The sequence below is a fragment of the Penaeus japonicus genome, unplaced genomic scaffold (assembly GCF_977035675.1).
Source record: "Penaeus japonicus unplaced genomic scaffold, GWHDUDI00000001_assembly GWHDUDI00000037, whole genome shotgun sequence".
Lineage (NCBI taxonomy): Eukaryota > Metazoa > Arthropoda > Malacostraca > Decapoda > Penaeidae > Penaeus > Penaeus japonicus.
In genome coordinates, this window is record NW_028234439.1 from 17,552,002 (window position 1) to 17,574,501 (window position 22,500).

Consider the following 22,500-nt stretch of genomic DNA (forward strand, 5'->3'; position numbering starts at 1 on the left):
ACTCACAGAAATAATCAGACACTACCAGATCACACACACACACTCACAGTCACACACACAGAATGACACACAGATATCACACAGTGTAACCTCACAAAGACACACACACACACCCCCCCGCCCCTTCGTCCCCCTCCCCCCCCCCCCGCCAATCTCACTCACACACTCTCACTCATCCTACTCTCTCTCTCACACACTCACAATCTCTCTCACTCTCCCTCCCCCCCACCCCACACCTACTCCCTCTTTCGACTCACACACACTCACAGCTCTCTCACAACACACACACCTCTCAGCTTTCACAGAACTCTCAGCACATCTCTCATACTACTCGCAGACACAATCCACCTCTGTGACCTCTCAACTCCACACACCAACCATCAACACTAACAATATCACCACTAACATGACACGCAACACAGACACACTTCACACCACACTCTCACACTACACACACACTCGATCTCTCTAACATACTCATCCTCCACTCTGTGTGTGTGCTCATTTTTCGCTTTTCATATCTCACCGATACTGGTATTAAAGTGATGATGAATTATATATTAATGCAAAATACAATACGCTTGCAACAATTGTTTTATTAGCCTTCCATTAATGATGAATATTGTTTTACGCGAATCTTTAGAAAGACAAACATCACCAAACGAAATGCATCATATCGACATGAAAAAAATTGCGTAACTGAATCAAGTACACATATATTGACATTTGCAACGATATGGCAACTCACCTTGAGTAGCCACCTATCAATTACCTGACCACCAAGTGTCAACCAGTTCGTTCTCGCGCCTCGGAAGTGACAGAAGCACGTGGCTCGATGTTCCGCTAAATTAATCTTTTTGTGTCATTTGTTCAAAGAACGAATATGTTTTTATTTCGATATGATTAGCTGGAGGCAAGTGACACATCCATGGAAGTATCGTTAGGGAGCTTGTGTATAATGTGGCTCTTATTTTTGACAAGTGCGTGTGACCGCGAGTGTTTGGTCTGTTGAAATAGAGTGAATTATGTGTATGTCATATCTGCCCGATCGGATATGGCGGTGATTACCGAAAGAGAGAGAAAAAACTCCCTTGATGAATCGATGGCGGCGTAAAGTTTAGAATTTGCGTTTCTTGGTTACGGGGAGCGCCACCTGTCGGCACCCAGGGCGACGGGCAGATGGCGGGAAGGGTGAAGTTCCGTAGGCCATGTGTCGGATTGTCGACCATGTTCGTTATCGTGGTCTTCGCGTTAGGTGTGTTGGTTGGCTGTTTCTTCATGCGTATTGACTATTTTTTTTCCAGAGAGAGTTCCTATGATTTTCCCTTTCGAATTGAATGTTTTTCGTTGTTTTATTTTTTTAAAAACGGTAATATTAATATGGTTCATATTATATATATTCCTGGTTTTCACTAACATATTTTTCCTACCATGTAGAGATAGATAAACATTTATAGATGACTTAATGTAAACACGAATGATCAAAATTTTCCAAGTATAGATATATATATAAATTAAACATAATACTGCATATATTATAAATATTTGTTCTCATAGAGTGAAATTTCACTTGTAATCCATATAGTTTACGTAACTGTTTATTTTACCAATATTACTATTTTGCAATTATATTCCATATAGTGTTTGACTGCAAGAAGTCAGAATATATCTCAATTCCAGGTATCGGCGAGGCGGCAGACGGCAGTACCACGCCAAGTATTCAAGCCAACAATGTGTCTCTTATTAGGAGGGACTCGAACTCCGGTGTTCATAATGATATCGGAAATAACAACCACATTAACACTTCTAACACAACGACTACCGGTGCTAATCCATCAAATTTCGCCACGACCAGTTATGTCAGAACTCTTCAAACAGTGACTGATGGTTTTACGCCAGTTAGTGAACCGGCAGTTAGTACCACGACAAGAATAAATGCCGGCATAACACCAATAGATGCCGGCATAACACCAATAAATGCCGGCATAACACCAATAAATGCCGGCATAACACCAATAAATGCCGGCATAACACCAATGAATGCCGGTACAACACCAATAAATGCCGGCATAACACCAATGGGCATCACAACTGTTGTTGCTGATGTTGGCGCCGTGGCTACTGTTACTACTACTTCTGTTGATGCGACGGAGGGTCATACCGTATCTGTTGACACGATGTCAAGTGATGCAATGGAAGTTGATGTCAAGAGATTTTCAACGGATGCTGCAACAACTGCTGATGTTGCAAGTGTCGACTCGACTGGTGGCATGACAGAAGTTGGCTTAACTGAAGACACGTATGAAACTAACACGGAAGAAGTTGACATGACTGTTGGCATGACAAAAGTTGACACGGTTGACGTAGCAGAATTTGGGAAGACAATTAGCACAACAGAAGTGGACTCGTCCGGTTACACAAGAGAAGTCAACGCTACTGTTCATGCAACAAAAGATGACACGACTGTTGACTTGACTGTCGAGGAAACAGAAGTTGAAACGGCTATTGGTGCAACAGAAGTTGAGACAATCACAAGTGCAACAGAAGTTGAGACAATCACAGGTGCAACAGAAGTTGAGACAATCACAGGTGCAACAGAAGTTGAGACAATCACAGGTGCAACAGAAGTTGAGACAATCACAGGTGCAACAGAAGTTGAGACAATCACAGGTGCAACAGAAGTTGAGACAATCACAGGTGCAACAGAAGTTGAGACAATCACAGGTGCAACAGAAGTTGAGACAATCACAGGTGCAACAGAAGTTGAGACAATCACAGGTGCAACAGAAGTTGGTACTGCTATTGATGCAACAGAAGTTGATAATACTTTTGATGCAACAGAAGCTGATACTACCGTTGATGCAACAGAAGTTTATGCTACCGTTGATGCTACAGAAGTTGAGACTGCTATTGGTGCAACAGAAGTTTACGCTACCGTTGATGCAACAGAAGTTTATGCTACCGTTGATGCAACAGAAGTTGAGACTGCTATTGGTGCAACAGAAGTTGAAACTACCATAGATGCAAGAGAAGTTTATACTACTACTGATGCAACGGAAGTTGACACGACCAATAACGTAATAATGGACAACACAGAGGCTGACAAAACAGCTGATGCAACAAACGTCGACACAGCTGATAACGAAACATCTGTTAAAACTGTAGTTGACGCCACTGCCAAGACAGCTGAAGTTGACAGGACCGTTGATACAACTCCCGGTGCCACGACTGTCGACCCTATAAGGCATAACGCCACACCTATTGTTTCAACAATTGGCATTGCGACTTTTGGTACCACGACAGTTGATATCCCTACTGTTGGTACTACAGTGCTTGACACCACGACTGCCGGTACCAAGCCAGTTAATATAGAACCAACTGGCACAACAACTGATGCAGTGGAAGGTAATGCAGCAATGGCAGGTACTAGTGATGCTGTCACAGTAACTGTTGGTACGGTTGCTACCACCGACATTGGCCCCAGGACCGCTAGCATAACTGAGAACCCCGAGACAACTGCTAGTTTTGCCAGCATTGACACCGTCGCAGAGGGCACTGTGAGTGACGATACGACGACTGAAAACGGAACGGAAATCTTTGTCAATGTGCATGCTGATCGCGCGAGTACGAGTGCCAATGCAGCAGATGATGATAAAACAGCTGGTAATGATGATGATAATACCACTACAGAGAGCGCTTTGGATAGTGATACGAAGACCGTTGATACTGTGACCTCTACAACAACTAACTTCGCGTCACTCGATAGCACAACGGTTAAGAACAAGACTAACCGGAACTCAAAAGATCTCGACACAGACTCCCCTTTTTCTGACACCAATGAAGCCGCAGACAGGAAGTCCCTCGCAATTGATAACACCAACCTTACTACATCCGAACTCGAAGGAAATGCAATCACCGGAGCTACAACAACAACTCCCCCACATGACACAACGCAACGGTCTATGCCTGATCAGTCAACAGGCTCCACTGTTTTTGCATCCGTCGTGACTACCACAGACGCCTCCGTTGAAGCGACCATAGTGGGTCCCGGAACAGGAGGTCGCATGGAAGTGAACTCAAGTGCCGAGATAACGAGCGACGGCGAGGCAGCGACCAGCGGGGGAATCTCCTTTGATGTCTCAACTGTTGGTAGTTACACTGACATCGCAGATGCTGACAGTACAATTGGCAGGGATCTTGACAACACAATTGATATAGCAGAAGATAACAACACCACTGACATTGTAAATGTTGACACCACCACTGACATTGCAGATGCTGACACCACCACTGACATTGCAGATGCTGACACCACCACTGACATTGCAGATGCTGACACCACCACTGACATTGCAGATGCTGACACCACCACTGACATTGCATATGTTGACAACACCACTGACATTGCAGATGCTGACACCACCACTGACATTGCAGATGCTGACACCACCACTGACATTGCAGATGCTGACAACACCACTGACATTGCAGATGCTGACACCACCACTGACATTGCAGATGCTGACAACACCACTGACATTGCAGATGCTGACACCACCACTGACATTGCAGATGCTGACACCACCACTGACATTGCAGATGCTGACACCACCACTGACATTGCAGATGCTGACACCACCACTGACATTGCAGATGCTGACACCACCACTGACATTGCAGATGCTGACACCACCACTGACATTGCATATGTTGACAACACCACTGACATTACAGATATTGACAACACCACTGACATTGCAGATATTGACACCACCACTGACATTGCAGATATTGACACCACCACTGACATTCCAGATGCTGACACCACCACTGACATTACAGATGCTGACACCACCACTGACATTGCAAATGCTGACACCACCACTGACATTGCAGATGCTGACACCACCACTGACATTGCAGATGCTGACACCACCACTGACATTGCAGATGCTGACACCACCACTGACATTGCAGATGCTGACACCACCACTGACATTGCAGATGCTGACAACACCACTGACATTGCAGATACTGACACCAACCCTGACATTGCAGATACTGACAACACCACTGACATTGCAGATGCTGACAACACCACTGACATTACAGATGTTGACACCACCACTGACATTGCAGATGCTGACAACACCACTGACATTAGATCTGACAACACTGACATTGCCATGTTGACTGACAACACCACTGACATTGCAGATGCTGACACCACCACTGACATTGCAGATGTTGACACCACCACTGGTATTGCAGATGCTGACAACACCACTGGTATTGCAGATGTTGACAACACAACTGACATTGCAGATACTGACATTGCAGATGTTGACAACACCACTGGTATTGCATATACTGACAACACCACTGACATTGCATATACTGACACCACCACTGACATTGCATATACTGACACCACCACTGACATTGCATATACTGACACCACCACTGACATTGCATATACTGACACCACCACTGACATTGCATATACTGACAACACCACTGGTATTGCAGATGCTGACAACACCACTGGTATTGCAGATGTTGACACCACCACTGACATTGCAGATGCTGACACCACCACTGACATTGCAGATGCTGACAACACCACTGACATTGCAGATGCTGACAACACCACTGGTATTGCAGATGCTGACAACACCACTGACATTGCATATACTGACACCACCACTGACATTGCATATACTGACAACACCACTGGTATTGCAGATGCTGACAACACCACTGGTATTGCAGATGCTGACAACACCACTGACATTGCATATACTGACACCACCACTGACATTGCATATACTGACACCACCACTGACATTGCATATACTGACAACACCACTGGTATTGCAGATGCTGACAACACCACTGGTATTGCAGATGCTGACAACACCACTGGTATTGCAGATGCTGACAACACCACTGGTATTGCAGATGCTGACAACACCACTGGTATTGCAGATGCTGACAACACCACTGGTATTGTAGATGCTGACAACACCACTGGTATTGCAGATGCTGACAACACCACTGGTATTGCAGATGCTGACAACACCACTGACATTGCATATACTGACAACACCACTGGTATTGCAGATGCTGACAACACCACTGGTATTGCAGATGCTGACAACACCACTGACATTGCATATACTGACACCACCACTGACATTGCAGATGCTGACACCACCACTGACATTGCAGATGCTGACAACACCACTGACATTGCAGATGCTGACAACACCACTGACATTGCAGATGCTGACAACACCACTGACATTGCAGATGCTGACAACACCACTGACATTGCATATACTGACAACACCACTGGTATTGCAGATGCTGACAACACCACTGGTATTGCATATACTGACACCACCACTGACATTGCAGATGCTGACAACACCACTGACATTGCAGATGCTGACAACACCACTGGTATTGCAGATGCTGACAACACCACTGACATTGCAGATGCTGACACCACCACTGAGATTGCATATACTGACAACACCACTGGTATTGCAGATGCTGACAACACCACTGGTATTGCAGATGCTGACAACACCACTGACATTGCAGATGCTGACAACACCACTGACATTGCAGATGCTGACAACACCACTGACATTGCATATACTGACAACACCACTGGTATTGCAGATGCTGACAACACCACTGACATTGCATATACTGACACCACCACTGACATTGCAGATGGTAACACCACTGACATTGCATATACTGACACCACCACTGACATTGCAGATGCTGACAACACCACTGACATTCCAGATGTTGACAACACCACTGACATTGCAGATGCTGACAACACCACTGACATTGGAGGTATTAATGATACAACTGGCACGACAGCAATTGATAACATGACTGACATCACAAGTGTCGATATTGCAAGTGACATCAGCAACATAACTAACATAAATATTGGCAATGAAACTAATTTCACGAGTTACAATCATACCAGACGTACTGTCGGTGTCAGTGACAACGGAACTGTCAGTGACACGAATGGTTCCACTACAAGAACTAGTGAAACCAATATACCTACCAGAAGCACCACTCTTAGCAGTACAACCCCTGAAACCACAGCCGTAAGTACCACGTCAACCAGTAGTACAACCAGTGAAACCACATCCGTAAGTAGTACCACTATGAAGACCACGTCAACCAGTCGTACAACCAGTGAAACCATCGCAATTGGCACCACCATCCAGTCACCACTTCTCGGCAACGGAATTAGCTCGAGAACTACAGAATCGACTGCAGTTCTGTCGTCTACCCTGAAGTCAGTTAATTTGGAAACGGACGGACTGCCAAACCGGGAAGCCACGGAGCAGAGTTCGTCGGTTGAATCCGGTTAGTAGATTCTCATGAAGTTCGTTTGGTTGGTGTTAGTGTGTCTGTGTTCATATGTTGAGGATTATGATTATATATATGTATATTGTTATGGTGTTTCAAGTTGGTTGCGATTATCTGATTGAAATACAAAAACAAAAAATCAAGCGTGAATGAGTTAATGTTTTATCAACTTAGGTTGGTTTTTCGCTTGTGAATCCAATGTCATTCTAAATACGTGAATTTTGGTTGTGGGTGACTAACAGCATTTGTCTTGCTCCTGATCAATACATCAACCTTTGCTGTTTCTATATGTTTTGAATTGCGCAGAATGTAGGTGTCTGAATTATTAATTGGATAAGGAGTAAAACACCAGAGCCATTTTTCAGTTGCTGGAACGGAAGTGTTGACTGTGTCAGGATCTCAAGAAGTTTAGGTAGTTGAGTTATGACAAATGGCTGACTCGTGAGTGAGCAGGGCGTACTTTATAGCTGTTCTACTTTTAGAAAATAAGACTTCGATCAGCAAATCGATGATAAATTTCTTCCTCTCTCTCTCACACCTGTTGGAATGGAAAGTTCGTATTTTTTTTCCTCGTGTAAGCGAGTACCGCAAAGTCTATTTGCCTAATGCCATCTACGTGTACCACTTGACCAATAACGGCATGAATAATAATGATAATAATAATAATGAATATATATATACTTAAATATATATATGTACACACACACACACACACACACACACACACACACACACACACACACACACACACACACACACACACATATATATATATATATATATATATATATATATATATATTTACAAACCAAATGCACTTATTGAAGGAACTCGACCGGTTCATACTCACGCGTAAGTATGTACTATGATCTGAATATTACCCCGACAACCACACACCGTACCCCATACTAAGGTGCTTCCAGGCTTCAATTACGCCAGCTAACGTTATTATTTTACTGTACCTTTCCCGGGTAATCGGTATGAGGGATGAAACGCTCGGAAAGCAAAAGTAAACTCGTCAAAGCAGAATGTTTTTTTTATTATTATTACCCTTAGCTTGAGGGTGTCGGAGTTTCTCAGGGGCAATTTTTCTATAAAAAAAAAAACTTAACTAGCGCAAAAGGAGTTTTGATTGAGCACTTCTGAATGTCTTGATCCTGTGATTGTCCGGATTCGTAAAAAAAAGAAACAAAAGTGCTTAAAAGTGATCGAAACCAATCCGACGAAAAACACATCAATTCCCCACGAGGTAATATCAGTCTTTATGAACGCGTTCTGTATTTTGGAACACTAGTGAAAAGGGCATTCGCTCTTAACTGGTTCATGTTGGCTGATCTGCGTTTAAGAAAGAAGAAAAAAAAAAACTTTTTTAATATGTTTATTCAGCATGAACTTATTTTTTTAGGAATGCGACCTTGTACCGGTTTGGTTTATCGGTGTATGTGTGTGTGTCAATGTCAGTGTGTGTGTATGTGTGTATCTGTACACTTAAATGCGTATACATATATACATATATAAATTCATACTTATGTAAATTTATAACATATATGTATAATATGTAAATGTATATATATATATGTATATATATATAATATTTATTTATCTTTTTATTTATCTACGTATATTTATATATGATACAAATATATTTAAATACAATCATACGCAATCACATTCATATACACATCCCATTTTTCCAGAGAATAACTTCGCCCGAAAAGGATTTTGTTGTCTGGCTCCTCTCTCCTGCAAGCCACCAAACGTCTGTCTCAACTGCATCTGCAAACTGGGGTAAGGGAGAGATTTTATTCTTTGTTTACTTTTATTGATTGCATTTTCATGTACTTTATCGTGTGTATTCGTTCCATTTTTGTTTTGTTTTTGATATCTTACTATGTCATTTTTCATTGACTTTTCTTAATCACTCACTTACCTGCGATCATTCTATTTCTATTTGCTGTTCATTTTAAGAGTTTACGGTTACCTCCCTCCCTCTCTCTCTCTCTCTCTCTCTCTGTCTCTCTCTGTATCTCTCCCTCTCTCACTCTCTCTCTCTTCTCTCCCTCTCTCACTCTTCTCTCCTTCTCTCACTCTCTCTCTCTTCTCTCCCTCTCTCTCTCTCTTTCTCCCTCTCTCTCTCTCTCTCTCTCTCCCCCCCCTCTCTCTCTCTCTCTCTCTCCCTCTCTCTCTCTCTCTCTCTCTCTCTCTCTCTCTCTCTCTCTCTCTCTCTCTCTCTCTCTTCTCCCTCCATCTCTCTCTCTCTCTCTCTCTCTCTCTCTTTCTCCCTCCTTCTCTCTCTCTCTCTCTCTCTCTCTCTCTCTCTCTCTCTCTCTCTCTCTCTCTCTCTCTCTCTCTCTCTCTCTCTCTCTCTCTCTCTCTCCTTCTCTCTTCTCCCCCCTCTCACTCTCTTCTCCCCCTCTCTCACTCTCTCTCTTTCTCACTCTCTCTCTCTTTCTCCCCCCCCTCTCTCTCTCTCTCTCTCTCTCTCTCTCTCTCTCTCTCTCTCTCTCTCTCTCTCTCTCTCTCTCTCTCTCTCTCTCTCTCTCTCTCTCTCTCTCTCTCTCTCTCCCTATCCCTCTCCCTCTCCCCCTCCCTTCCCCCTCCCTTCCCCCTCCCTTCCCCCTCCCTTCCCCCTCCCCCTCACCCCCATCTCATTTGTCCTCTCTTCTTACGATGTAATGAAGAAGGGGATAGAAGAGAAAGTTTAACAGAAATGCCGTGTAATTACATATTTCATGATTCTCTGAAGTATAGGTCTACCACCTTTCAAAAGGAAACAACAACACCCATAAAGATGTGATCTTTCCGTTGGTTGGTAAACTAATGTTACTTAATGAGCAACTGGCAACCCTATCCCCGCCGTCAGCTGACATGTTACCTCTGTGTGGTAGGTTTAAACACTTTTGAGGATGAGAGATTAGAGATTAGGGATTAGGGTGAGAGATGAGAGTGTGTGCTGTTTGTTGAGAACATTTAGCTCTTTATTCTGCGGCCTCGACCAACCCAGTCCTTCTCTCGTGGAGGCACAAGGGCCATTCAGAATAACAGGGTGAGGTTTAGTCACCTTCGTTGTTTGTTGTGAGTGTCTGCCACTTAGGCGACTTTTTTTCCTTTTTCCTTTTTCTTTTTCTTTTCCTTTACTTTTTCCTTTTCCTTTTCTTTCTTTCTTTCTTTCTTTCTTTCTTTCTTTCTCTCTTTCTCTCTCTCTCTCTCTCTCTCTCTCTCTCTCTCTCTCTCTCTCTCTCTCTCTCTCTCTCTCTCTCTCTCTCTCTCTCTCTCTCTCTCTCTCTCTAAGTCAGGTTGCAGGCTAGTATATCAGACCTTTAGCTGTAAACCACCAGCTGGCACTAGTTGTAACCACCGGTGCCACTAGTTATAACCCACCCACTGGGAGCAGTTGTTATAACCACCCGATGCCCTGGTTGTGATCCGGTGGATAAGAGACAGACGTTCACGTGCCATGGTCTTTATTGTGGACTGTTAATTACACCAGAGCCTGGCCGAAGGCCAGAGGTCAGAGCGGTTTGCTCTAGTCTGTCTGTCTGACCTCTCTGTCCTGAACTGTCTCTCCTGGGTTCCTTCTGTGTCCTTCTTAAATACAAATTCTCAATCACTTTCTACGCCTCGGGCCTTCCGGTAACAAACACAGCTGTCTAGAGATGTTGGGGTTCCAAGGCGGAAACGAACATAGGAGACAGGAAGCGTCAGGTCAAAACACACTGCCATCGATATTGCATTGAATTAAGTAGACATACATGATCAACGTCACATAATATCAGTATCAGTGCCTTACATTAGGTAACTAAGAATTGCAAACTTCTGAACGGGGTCCTCTTTCTAACCTTCTTCAATATGCTTACAATCTGCATTTCTGGTGTCCCTCTCTCGGAAGGAATATCTACAGCAATAATTTCCATAATGAGAAACCTATTAAGAAGAGCTCGGCATTCTTAATTAAACCATAGAGAATGCTGCAGAGTTAGACTGACTATTTCTTTAGCCAAGTCAAGGTCAAATCATTGATATATGCAATTCTGTGCAAATGAGTCACCTATAATCGGTTTTCTGATATTAAAAAGTCCTCTATTATTTTGAGGAATGAGTAAACTAGGCTCATCTTCTGGGAACAATGCTGATTCTGAGTAAGAGTCCATACAGAACATAAAGCCATAGGATCCTAAAGTCCTTATATATTCCTGCTAAATAGCCCATTGTAGTCTATGTCTCTGCAGCCTTGATTATGCTCACGCCCAATCTCAAAGATGCACTTGAGGTAATTCTGATTAAAGATGCCACTTTATGGCTCTCTAAGCATATAATGGCCCTCTATCTTCAAGTTGAGGATAACTAACTTTCTCTCTTTAGTTGCCCCGCATAATCAAAGTGCTGCTCTGTTTTCAGCCAAAGGAACAACATAACGACTGACAAAAGGTGTGGGCTGATCTAACCCAAACAATATCAGGCCTTAACAATGATCACTGTGTGTTTTTATTACAAAGTAGCTTATATTCCCTCCTCCGCTACGGGCAGAGGCAGAGGGATGAATCTTAGACAACATTCTTTTTGGGGGAAGTTCAGTCGATCTTGAGACCCGTTTTTAAAGGTATTAGAAAATGCCTCTATGTTGCAGAAATACGTAGTTATAATGAAGGCAAAGAAGAAGGGGTAATATGATAGAATCTAACACTTGGGCACAAAGAATATACATTTAGAGAAACTGAGTCATTTTAAATCGGTACCCAACCACATTGGTCATCCTGGGAATATGCAGGAATGGTAAAGTCTAGAAAAGGAATGTAATTTGAATAATTTAGTCATCCCTCCAACCGGGCTTTAGGCTTTCAGTGACACTGATTTCGGTGGATAAGTCAAAGTATATGAAGAACCCAGCTATGAACAAGGGCCGGACTATGCTTGACTTTACTAAACGAACTGAACTAAGGGCTACTGAGAGATATAGAGCCAAGGATCATAAGACTTCCTAAGCAGTTTCTAGACAAAAACGATATAGTCGAAGCGCAAAGAAATCCCCATAGTCTATCCTATGAAATGATATGAACTTCAAACGACAAATCCATTCTGCCAATAAAAGATAAAACCAAAAAATCAAACGACAACCACCAAACATCCACAACTAACGAGTTTTATCTCCTCCTCAGATCGACCCTCTCCCCTTCCCGGTCTCCAGTCATCCCAACGAGTGAAACTGATTTCCCTGATCTCCATGACAACAGCAGCAGGGGTCACGGTGACACCTGTGGGCCGAGGTCGAGCTGTATGGGCGATCTGACCTGCCGGAACAACACGTGCATGTGTCCCGAGTATGTGTCTGGTTCGCTCGCGGTCGCTCTCTCTCTCTCTCTCTCTCTCTCTCTCTCTCTCTCTCTCTCTCTCTCTCTCTCTCTCTCTCTCTCTCTCTCTCTCTCTCTCTCTCTCTCTCTCTCTCTCTCTCTCTCTCTCTCTCCCTCTCTCTCTCTCTCTCTCTTTCTCTCTCTCTCTCTCTCTCTCTCTCTCTCTTTGCGGCACAAACTTTTGGAGTCGGGCAATTAATTTAAATTTTGAAGTTCACTTACCCATAGGGCAAATATTTTTTTTTCTACCTTGCCACATCCAGTATATATGTATATATGTATGTTGATATATTCATGTAGACCCATGCTGCGTGTTGATAAAATGGCAGATAAACCCACTATACACAAAACATATTTAAATATGTTTTGTGTATAGTGGGTGTATCTGCCATGCAAATACACACAAATATATACGTACAAATGCTTACACAGATATTCTTACTTGTTTATATAATATTTTCATTTTCTAAAGAAAGCACATATTGTTGGGTATTAACTTTAATTAAAGTCACCAACATCCTATTAAAGTCACCAACACCCTACCATGCATACAACCTCTGATTTCTTCTCCTTTCCATCATTACTTTAGGTCCTACTGCAGTTACAGTGAGACCGAGAACAGGTGTGATTGCGGTTATTATGACCTGACTATGCTATTGATATATGGCTTGGCTGTCCTCCTGGGGCTCATACTCATTCTCACTGTTAGACTCCTTATAAGGTACGTTGGTTGGTCGTGTGTTGAACTATTGTCTAATGAGAAAAAAATGGGAAAATTATGTGTGATATATGTTAGTGTTTAAAAGTTTCTCTATGACTTTTGTAATATTTTTTGCACATGACAAAAAAATGCTGTGTCATAACTTTTGTGTGTGTGTGTGTGTGTGTGTGTGTTTGTGTGTGTGTGTGTGTGTGTGTGTGTGTGTGTGTGTGTGTGTGTGTGTGTGTGTGTGTGTGTGTGTGTGTGTGTGTGGGGGGGGGGGGTCTGGGTCTGGGTGCATGTGTTGGTAAGTTATTTCAGAACTGTCATGTATTGACATCACTCCTTGGCGTGATTTGCATCTTATAATTTAGCAAGCCTTCTAGCATGAAGCTTTATTGATTCTTTCAAGTCATTATTTTAGATACTGCTCCACAACAACCGTGGTGACCTCACCAGCAGAAACTTACTCAACCAAGGATAATGCAGCACAGCCAAATCACGTATCTCGACCTGCAACAGCAAGCGTTATCAACCGGTCTTATGGGTAAGAAAGTGAGAACATTATTTAGAGATAGAGGAATTAGTATGTTCTTTACACGGAATAATTCCCAGTTTTTCTATTCATCTTGCTCTGCTACAAAAAATCAGTCGTCAACTTTTCTCGTAAGTGACTCTCTCTTTCAGCCCCCAAACAGAGATTCCAGGCCAAATAGCCATCACAGCTGAGGAACCCTCAGCTGGGTTTTACTACCCTCCTTCTCATGTTGGTCGACGTGCCTCCCTTCCAAAACTGGTCTCAAGTTTGGAACCACAAGCAGCACCTGAAGTCAAGAGTCCCACTAGCCCTAAACGTCCTGCAACGGCAGGCCCTCGCAATGTGTCCTTGGCACCAGCTCTGTTCCCGGGAGATTTACAATTCAGCCCTGTAGAAACTGTTCCTCAAAGACCTCATGTACTGCCGCCATTAAGGACTTCCACTCGACCGCCAAACCTCAAGGACATTCCTTAAGGTGTGTTGTCTCTACTGTTTTGATTGTAGAGAATGTATGTTATATTAATAATACTCCTTAATTTTCAACTTTTTTTATATGCCTTTATATTCACTATTTTGCATATGATACAGATTTTTTAGATATTCAGATATGATCTGGGGCACTATTTTCTTTTTATCAATATATCATCTCCATCTTTCTTGTTACATTCATTTGCTCTAATAGTCTGATAAATTGTCCTTCTTCACCTTATTCATCAAGTTATTTAACATGTTTCAGCCTTACTCAACATAATGATTACTATTATCATTCATACACTGATCTGTCATTCTAACAGACTAAAGCTTTAATAATTTCTACTGTTTTCCACAAGCACTCTATTATATGTATATAAAAAAGATAGAAGCACATATGTATTTATACATACATGTATGTACAGTTTATACAGTCTGCAGAAAGCTAAACAGTGATGGAAATGGGATATTAATATAACATATACAGTTACAGATTTATTCAAACTTTGGTTGATGGGAAGGAAGTGCAATATTTACAACACAAATAATGACATAATAGAATTTATGATAGTTATACAGAAATTAGTTATGAACTCTAGTATTGTGCATTCCTTAATAAACAATGGTGGAAAGAATGTGGTGCAAAATATCAATTAAAAAAAAGGACATTTTGAACCATAAATCCTACTTACATGATTTGTTTATAATTTGTAATCACTCTTTTTAATATAGCAGTGCTTTGAATGAAAGATGAAAGATGAAAACCAATTCATATACAAAACATAAAATGAAATATGCATACATGAGACTGTTTTAATGGAAATGGGATTAGCTTGACTTCATACTCGCTACCTACTCTACCTTTTTTTTTATTCTTTTTTTATTTGTGAAAGTTCACTAATTCAAGAAAAATATACTTTCTTCCTATTTCATCTAGTTTTAAGCATGACACATAAGCATAACTGAAATAGACTAAATGTGAAAAAAGGACTTTGTAGCCTTCATCAAAAAGATATACACACACACATATCCAAGATCTGCTGTGCTTTAATTATTAAACTGTCTACTTAAACTGTGAACTGTAATTTTGGGTCTGGACCTTGTGAGGCGTGTCAAGAATACAATCCATATGAACTATGGTGTATAAATTCTGATAACCGTACACCATGGTACACAATACCTAACAAGATTAAAACTTTCACTGCTTACTTTTAGCTAAAAAGTTTTGTGATATATGTTGTCATCAGCTTACGTAAGTAAACCTCTCGTCCCAATTAATTAATATCATCAGAATGCCGTTTGTTGACTGATACATTCCTTGTGACATGCTTGGACTTCCAGATCTTGGGATGCATTTTAATACAAAATTAACCATGAGAAAATTCAGTCAACCAGTGTGTGTATATATATAAAAATATCTTCCATATTTTAACCTTACAATATTTATTTGGTTATGACTGGCAGACCATAATATACAAATAACCAAATAATACTTCAGGAAGCACAGATCACTTAGAAGACTTAGCAAATCCAGCCTGAATGCTATCTCCTCACTCCTGCCAAAAAAATTACCAATATCTCCTAACTATAGAATAAAAAATCCATATTGTGAAGACATGATGATTGTGACATCATCAGCATAAGGAACAAAAAGCTGGGAAAACGGATAAAATTTCCTTGATGAAAATGATGTCCCTCAGGGATTGAAATATATATAATCTTAAAAACTTTAGACAATTGTCAAAGAAAAGGCATACAAGAGGTAAAAATTAATTTTTAAAACAGACTTCAAATCATAACAAAACAACACAGAAAGGTTATGTGCTAAAACTACCTCACCATTTCATTCTTATTTGTTTCAGTCTGCTTATATAGGAAGACTAAGACATGACCAGTATCTTTCTTTACACCATTAGCACAAGAAATAAGAGGACGTAATATATATAATGTGTATTAAAACAAAATAGGAGAGAGACAATCAAAATATATCTCTTTCCATCTAGTCAATATTTCTTTGTCAAACAAAGAACACCACTTCACTAACCAGCACCATCTTGATTTCATATTCCTCTTCACAACCAAATCCTCTGATTAATTAATCCAGTTTACAGATTGGACTCAGTTGGGCATTTGTTTTTAAATACTCTTTCATTCATCCATCTATGATCCTTTTCAAAAAATAAAAGCAAGTTATAACCCAAGCACAGCTTCTGTTACTTAGTTGAAAAAAGAGATATTAATGTTTAAATACAAGTCAACATCCAATAGCTATAAGAATTAAATAAACTGTAAATTAATACACAACCGTACAAGATGTATTAGCAAAAGGCTTTAAAAAGTCTTTGAAAAAACAGAGAAAAATATCTGTAAATAAGATTCGTCTGCACCTCGCACGAAGAAGCCACTTTTCAGATTCTATTTCACAGTTCACACTTCTCCTTCTCCGTTTCCTCCTGTCTCCTTCAGCGGTGTGAGGAGGAGGAGGTGGAGGAAGAAGCTGCTGAGACGACCCACTGCATGATGGCTGTGTCTCGACCCCCAGTAGAGATGAGTCGCGAGTCGTCGTGCAGGTACCCGACAGCAGTTACGTGACTGCTGTGCCCACCATATTCATGGCATCGAGCCTGAGAAAATTGCAAAAGATTACTCAAACTATGAAAGTTGTAAAACAGTTGTCCATCTATTGATACAGATGTTGTAAATATTTGCAATTTAAAAGCCTCATTGTGAAAAAGGTGTGCATACAAGTGTAATTGTGAAATGAACTAAACTTTTTTTTTATATGTATAGAGGTTTGGTGCTTCAAATAAAAAATATATATTTCATTATATATAAAGTCACAAGCTTCTTATTAACGTTCCTCACATCTGAAAACATTACATAAAATGACAGTCATTTAATCCAAGATCCTTCTTTTCCATTATGATATCCTTATAAACAGAGGATTAGAAATGTTCACAAATCTAATCTCTGTCCCCTTCTCTTAATATTATCATGTCAATTTGATTCTAGATCTGTCAACTTCAATATTTTATTAATCAACTTAAGCCGAAGCCACGTGCCTGTGCGTGTATAACATAACAAACTGATCATACCTTTTGATTGCAAGCAGGGAAGGCAAACACCTTGACTTTCCCGAAGTCATCACCCGTAGCCAGCAATGCAGAATTGTTGGCTTTAGCACAGGTGTTGATGTCGGTGCCATCGGCTCCCTCAGGCCAGATGCCGAGGGTTGAGAAGTTGAGAGTGCAGGTGTTGCTTGCCCATTCCACATCTCGCATCTGTGATGTTTGTACAATCTGGCGGCACAGCCCGGCATTCCCTAGGGTAGAAAATCGAGTATGAGCTGATGGCTATTGCCCTTTTTTCCCTAGAAAACTGTAAACAGATATTTTTATTTTATGAAATCAAGGATAAGTAATGGTTAGTTAAGGCACAAAAATACATATACTTACAGAATAGCAGTTCATAATCGCCTGAATTTGACTGCAGGAATTGGCTGTCAGCAGACCAATCTAGATGAGTCACAAAACTCGAGTGACCCTATAAACAGATTTAGAAAGATTAATGTTTTATAAAATCCAATAAAGATCTATATGTACAGTCAACAACTATAAAACAGTATCCTTACAGACAAAAGTTCTTAAATATTATATAAATACTATAAATCCAATAAATTGAGAAAGGTTAATGAATTTTGCCTGAATTACCCCCTAAAAAAAAGACGAAAGCAAAGCTTAATGGAATAAGTATGCCCTGAAAATCTACCATTGAAAAAAAAAAGGATAGAGAAAGGAAAACCACATCCCCTTAGCATACAATACTAAGAATAACAGCAACACAAACAAGACCTTGCCACACGCACACGCACACGCACACACACACACACACACACCATCACCCTCCAGAGGAACAAAGCAATTGCGAAGGGACACACTCAGCATGTATACACTTATAAGAAGGGTAATAAGGTATGATGCTTACCACTGATGATATGCTTTGGTACCTGGCTTTTCTAGTCTTAGCCTTTAGTATGCATGAAAAGAGAAGCCTCATGGTGGTTATACTGCTAGAAAGATCTTTCACTCTTACACAAAGACAAAAATCATACTGACACGTTTCCTTGATCCTTAGATTATCCTAAGACAATCTATAAATAGTTGCAGAAACGAGGGAAATAACCGTACCTGGCATCTACCGATTCTAGTGTATTTGCGGCAATCTTCCGATACTTGGTAGACGTATATGTTGTTATCCCTAGAGCCTACGGCAAGGTACTGTCCACTAGGAGAAAATCTAAGAACCTGCAAATGAAAAAGTTTATGATTATATTCATGAGATATGAATAGGACATGTGTTATGCAAATGCCTAGCTTGCTAATATAACAATGATAACAGCTTTAATTTTTGAATGAAATATTCATTTACATAAAAATATAGTTTCTATCTATCATAACTTTAATACCTCTTGTTTCTTTAAAAATAAAATATTACCATTTAAATATTAAATAGAAACTAATCATAATGATAACAATAAAAGTTACCTGGATGGGTTCATTTCCATCTTGGTGCTGTGAATACATTTCTCGGGTTTCTGAATCCATCACAAACCAGCGGCCACTAGTTGTGCCGATGATTACAATTTCACCATTATTGGAGAAGGCAGCAGATTGAGCATGTTCCTGAGAAAATTAAAATATCATTAGCTAAATCATTCACCGGCTTCAAATATTGAATTTATATCTTGTACAAATTTTTTTTCCAACTCTTTCCAAAAGTATAGATATTAGGTCATCCTTTATCTATCAGAACTTCTTTTTCTTACCCCAATGTCCTTGCTCCAGACAATGGTGTGAGCCATGGTATCCCACAGGTAGCAGGTGCGGTCATATCCTGCTGTCAGGAACTGCTGTTGGCTAGGATGTGGTGCTAGAGCCCACAGTTCCTCAGTGTGGCCCTTGAGAGAAGAAATAGAGAAAGAATAAGGACCAAGAGAAGAACTGCATAATGTAGCCTTTGAAAATGTGGATACATTTAATAATCTAATATAAATATTAATACATATATATATTGTTACCAAATTCTAAACTATCAAAGTCTGCCTATCCATCAAACTTTGTTTCTCTGATGATAAGGATTTCACAATACAGAAACTTTAAACTTTGAAAGCATGTCTCCCTTTGAATCCTAATTTTGCATCACCATAAAAGTTAATGATGAAATAAAGTTATTTACTTACTTGCATAACTGGTCTAAGAGGAAAAGTGAATGTTCCTCCAAGAACACAATTCCTGGTTGTGCCTACAACCAACTGGGTCCCTCGGCCTGAGGTAACCACACGCGGGGCACCAAATTGTTCGGGTACCTGGTAAAGATAATAACAAAAATATGCCATCAAAATTTTATGATAAAAATAATAGAATCAATTATCATAAAGAAATTATTAAATTTCTACGAACACCACATCCTACAGAAGAAGTCATCAGCATTAAAAAGACACAAGTTACCTCAATCATATTCCCAGTGCGCTCAAGATCCCGATCCCATTCAATGATACGTCCATCTTTCCCGCCAGTGATGATGGCTCCGTCCTTCTGCACCAGGATGGAGAACACAGGGCCCTCATGTGCTCCTCGAACCATCTTGCACACAGTATTGCCACCTGAAAAGCATTTATACAGATGATGTATACTGTGAAAAATAAATAAAGAAAGAATGATTGCAATGACTTCCTTTAGCTGATGAGAATTTTTTTTGTTTTACAATATCAAAATAAAAATTCATAAATCAATCCTCAAGAAATCTACATCAAATTAACACGGGTTAACACAACATTGTACGACCGCACTAGGCCTGCTCGATGCTGGGGGTTGCGATTCGTTTAATTATTTAACTGATAGGCGGCTTCGAAAGCCCCCCATTGTGCATTGGACATGGCTGGAATGCCCCCGTCGTGAATGGGTTAAAAGGTAATGGTCTTTTGCTATAGTTTATGATCATAATATCACACATGAAAAATAATTTTTTAAAACGTGATCAACACTAACCTCGCTGCCAGATGAGCAAGTTGCCATTCGAGTCGCCCGAAATGACGTTGCCTGTGTCGGTGAAGGAGATGGAGGTGACATACTTGGGTCGCTCCCTGTTCTCGAAGATGCCCATTCGTTTGGCGAGCATCCCGCTCTCGTAATTCCAGAAGGAGATGTGGTTCTTCCCGCATGTGATGATGGTGTTGCGGTCCACCGGGGAGAAGTCCACAGCAAGGACCTGGTCGGCTGCACACTACAAATTGAGGGGGGGTCGTTAGGGATGTAAAAACAGGACATACTAGCAGGAAATTACTTTAAAAACAAGGAAGACTAAAATAAAAGCAAATACAAATAAATAAACATTTCACAGTTCAAATATACATATAAATCATAACCGACTTACCTTGGTTTCTAGGAGTTTGTAACCTCTCTCTCCTCGTGACCAATCCCAGACAGACATATTGTGGTCGGGAGCTTCATCAACTGCTACCAGGAGACTCCCACCATCCTGAAAAGACAAAAAGTTAACTCCTGTCTGCCAATAACAATCTCATACGTTATAAATCTGGATTATTTTATAGGATACTTTAAAATCATCAAAATCTATAATAATTCTCTTTATCTGGTAACCAGCAAGAAACAAATAAATTCCAATAAAAAATATTCTCAGTACGTTATATTTAAATAAACGATATGGGTATTACATCCGTTCCCACGTACCGCTTTGGAAAAGGCCAGGCATGCCACGGAGCGTTCAATATCACTGATGCCGATGATGTGAAGGGTGTTCAGGCTCACGCTATCCCATACGCGGATGTGGGGCTAAGTGTGGGATAGTCAGTCGAAAGATTAGGCTCAATTCATTATGAAAGAAAATAACAAAAAACATTTAAAACAAAAAGACAGACACATAGCAAAAAAAACAACACTTAGGTGATGATGTGAAAAATACACTTATCACTGACTTATCTTTTTGCTACCTTTAAACAGAAAGAACAAGATGTATCACACATATTAGGCATAAACACAGCAACCAGATTATTTCTCCTTGAATTTCAAAAAAAGAAAAAAAAAGAAGACTTGGCTGCTCTATCCAATCATAATATCCAAAACTGAATTAATACAACTGCATGATGATAACAATAACAATAAGTCGTTAATACTTTGGAGGAGGGGGACGGAAGGGAAGAAAAATTACACAATCGTATTAAGAAATGGAGTAAAAGCTCTTTCTAGTCTAAAAGCAAACACAACAGTTTTACCCCTGAAACCACAGTAGTAAAAAAATAAATAAAAGATATGGGGAAAGTGAGGTCTAGTACACAAAATTTTATTTCTAAATCTAGGTTAAAGCTCCCAGAGATTAAAAGGAGAGGAACTATAGGGAAGCTATATAAAAAAAAAATCACTACAATAAAGATGGCCTCTAGATTGTCAAAAAAAGAAGAAAAAAAAAAACAATAACAATAACAGGATGATTGCTATATAATAAAGCTAAAAGTTTTTAGATAGGAGCATGAACATAAGAAATCTTTAATCATATTTTCTTTCTCTCCCTCTGCAGTGCCAAATAAAATGTATGTGACATAATCTGTATTACATCTACCACAGCACATAAGAATATATGTTCTATATTCAGTTTCTAAAATATACAACTGTAAAGACACATTACTTCTTAAACTTCTGTATTTGTATTTAAGTATAGGTATCATATTTCCTTCCCTAAAATATCATGTGGCAAACTACTAAAACTCTTTGACGAAATCACTTAAATCACTGATTCACATGCAAGGGAATGATGCCTGAACTGCAGTGCAATATCAAGAATACAATTAGTGCATTGCAACAAATTGAACTACTAAGGATGCTGTGCTGTCCTCTGTACACTGCATTAAATATACATATATATACATATAAAACTAATTGGTGCATCACACGAACACAAAAATAAAAAACGGAAAAACTGCAAAAAATACCAGTGCAACACAAAAGAAAATTATATAA

The 22,500-nt window shown here is 40.2% G+C and overlaps 2 protein-coding genes across 15 annotated transcripts in view; one reads left to right on the top strand and one right to left on the bottom strand.

Moving 5' to 3' along the window:
• The window catches only part of LOC122256383 (uncharacterized), a 34,683-nt gene extending 17,373 nt beyond the window's left edge, over window positions 1-17,310 (top strand). Inside the window, exons 2-10 of the mRNA XM_086532492.1 lie at window positions 338-454; window positions 1,102-1,255; window positions 1,681-7,407; window positions 9,108-9,198; window positions 12,567-12,728; window positions 13,348-13,479; window positions 13,883-14,005; window positions 14,146-14,471; window positions 16,934-17,310. Of these exons, the coding sequence (XP_086388618.1) occupies window positions 338-454; window positions 1,102-1,255; window positions 1,681-7,407; window positions 9,108-9,198; window positions 12,567-12,728; window positions 13,348-13,479; window positions 13,883-14,005; window positions 14,146-14,470 (6,831 nt within the window). The 3' untranslated portion in view covers window position 14,471; window positions 16,934-17,310. The remainder of the gene's footprint in view (window positions 1-337; window positions 455-1,101; window positions 1,256-1,680; window positions 7,408-9,107; window positions 9,199-12,566; window positions 12,729-13,347; window positions 13,480-13,882; window positions 14,006-14,145; window positions 14,472-16,933) is intronic.
• Window positions 14,950-22,500, bottom strand: part of LOC122256384 (echinoderm microtubule-associated protein-like 1) — a 33,491-nt gene continuing 25,940 nt past the window's right edge. For all 14 annotated transcript variants that reach the window (XM_086532362.1, XM_086532361.1, XM_086532360.1 and 11 more), the window contains 11 exons: window positions 21,217-21,318; window positions 20,900-21,004; window positions 20,515-20,749; window positions 19,975-20,129; window positions 19,707-19,832; window positions 19,293-19,424; window positions 19,012-19,149; window positions 18,655-18,771; window positions 17,923-18,010; window positions 17,563-17,789; window positions 14,950-17,091 (listed from right to left, as the gene is read on the bottom strand). In XM_086532362.1, coding sequence (XP_086388488.1) covers window positions 16,930-17,091; window positions 17,563-17,789; window positions 17,923-18,010; window positions 18,655-18,771; window positions 19,012-19,149; window positions 19,293-19,424; window positions 19,707-19,832; window positions 19,975-20,129; window positions 20,515-20,749; window positions 20,900-21,004; window positions 21,217-21,318 — 1,587 coding nt within the window. In that variant the 3' untranslated portion in view covers window positions 14,950-16,929. The remainder of the gene's footprint in view (window positions 17,092-17,562; window positions 17,790-17,922; window positions 18,011-18,654; window positions 18,772-19,011; window positions 19,150-19,292; window positions 19,425-19,706; window positions 19,833-19,974; window positions 20,130-20,514; window positions 20,750-20,899; window positions 21,005-21,216; window positions 21,319-22,500) is intronic.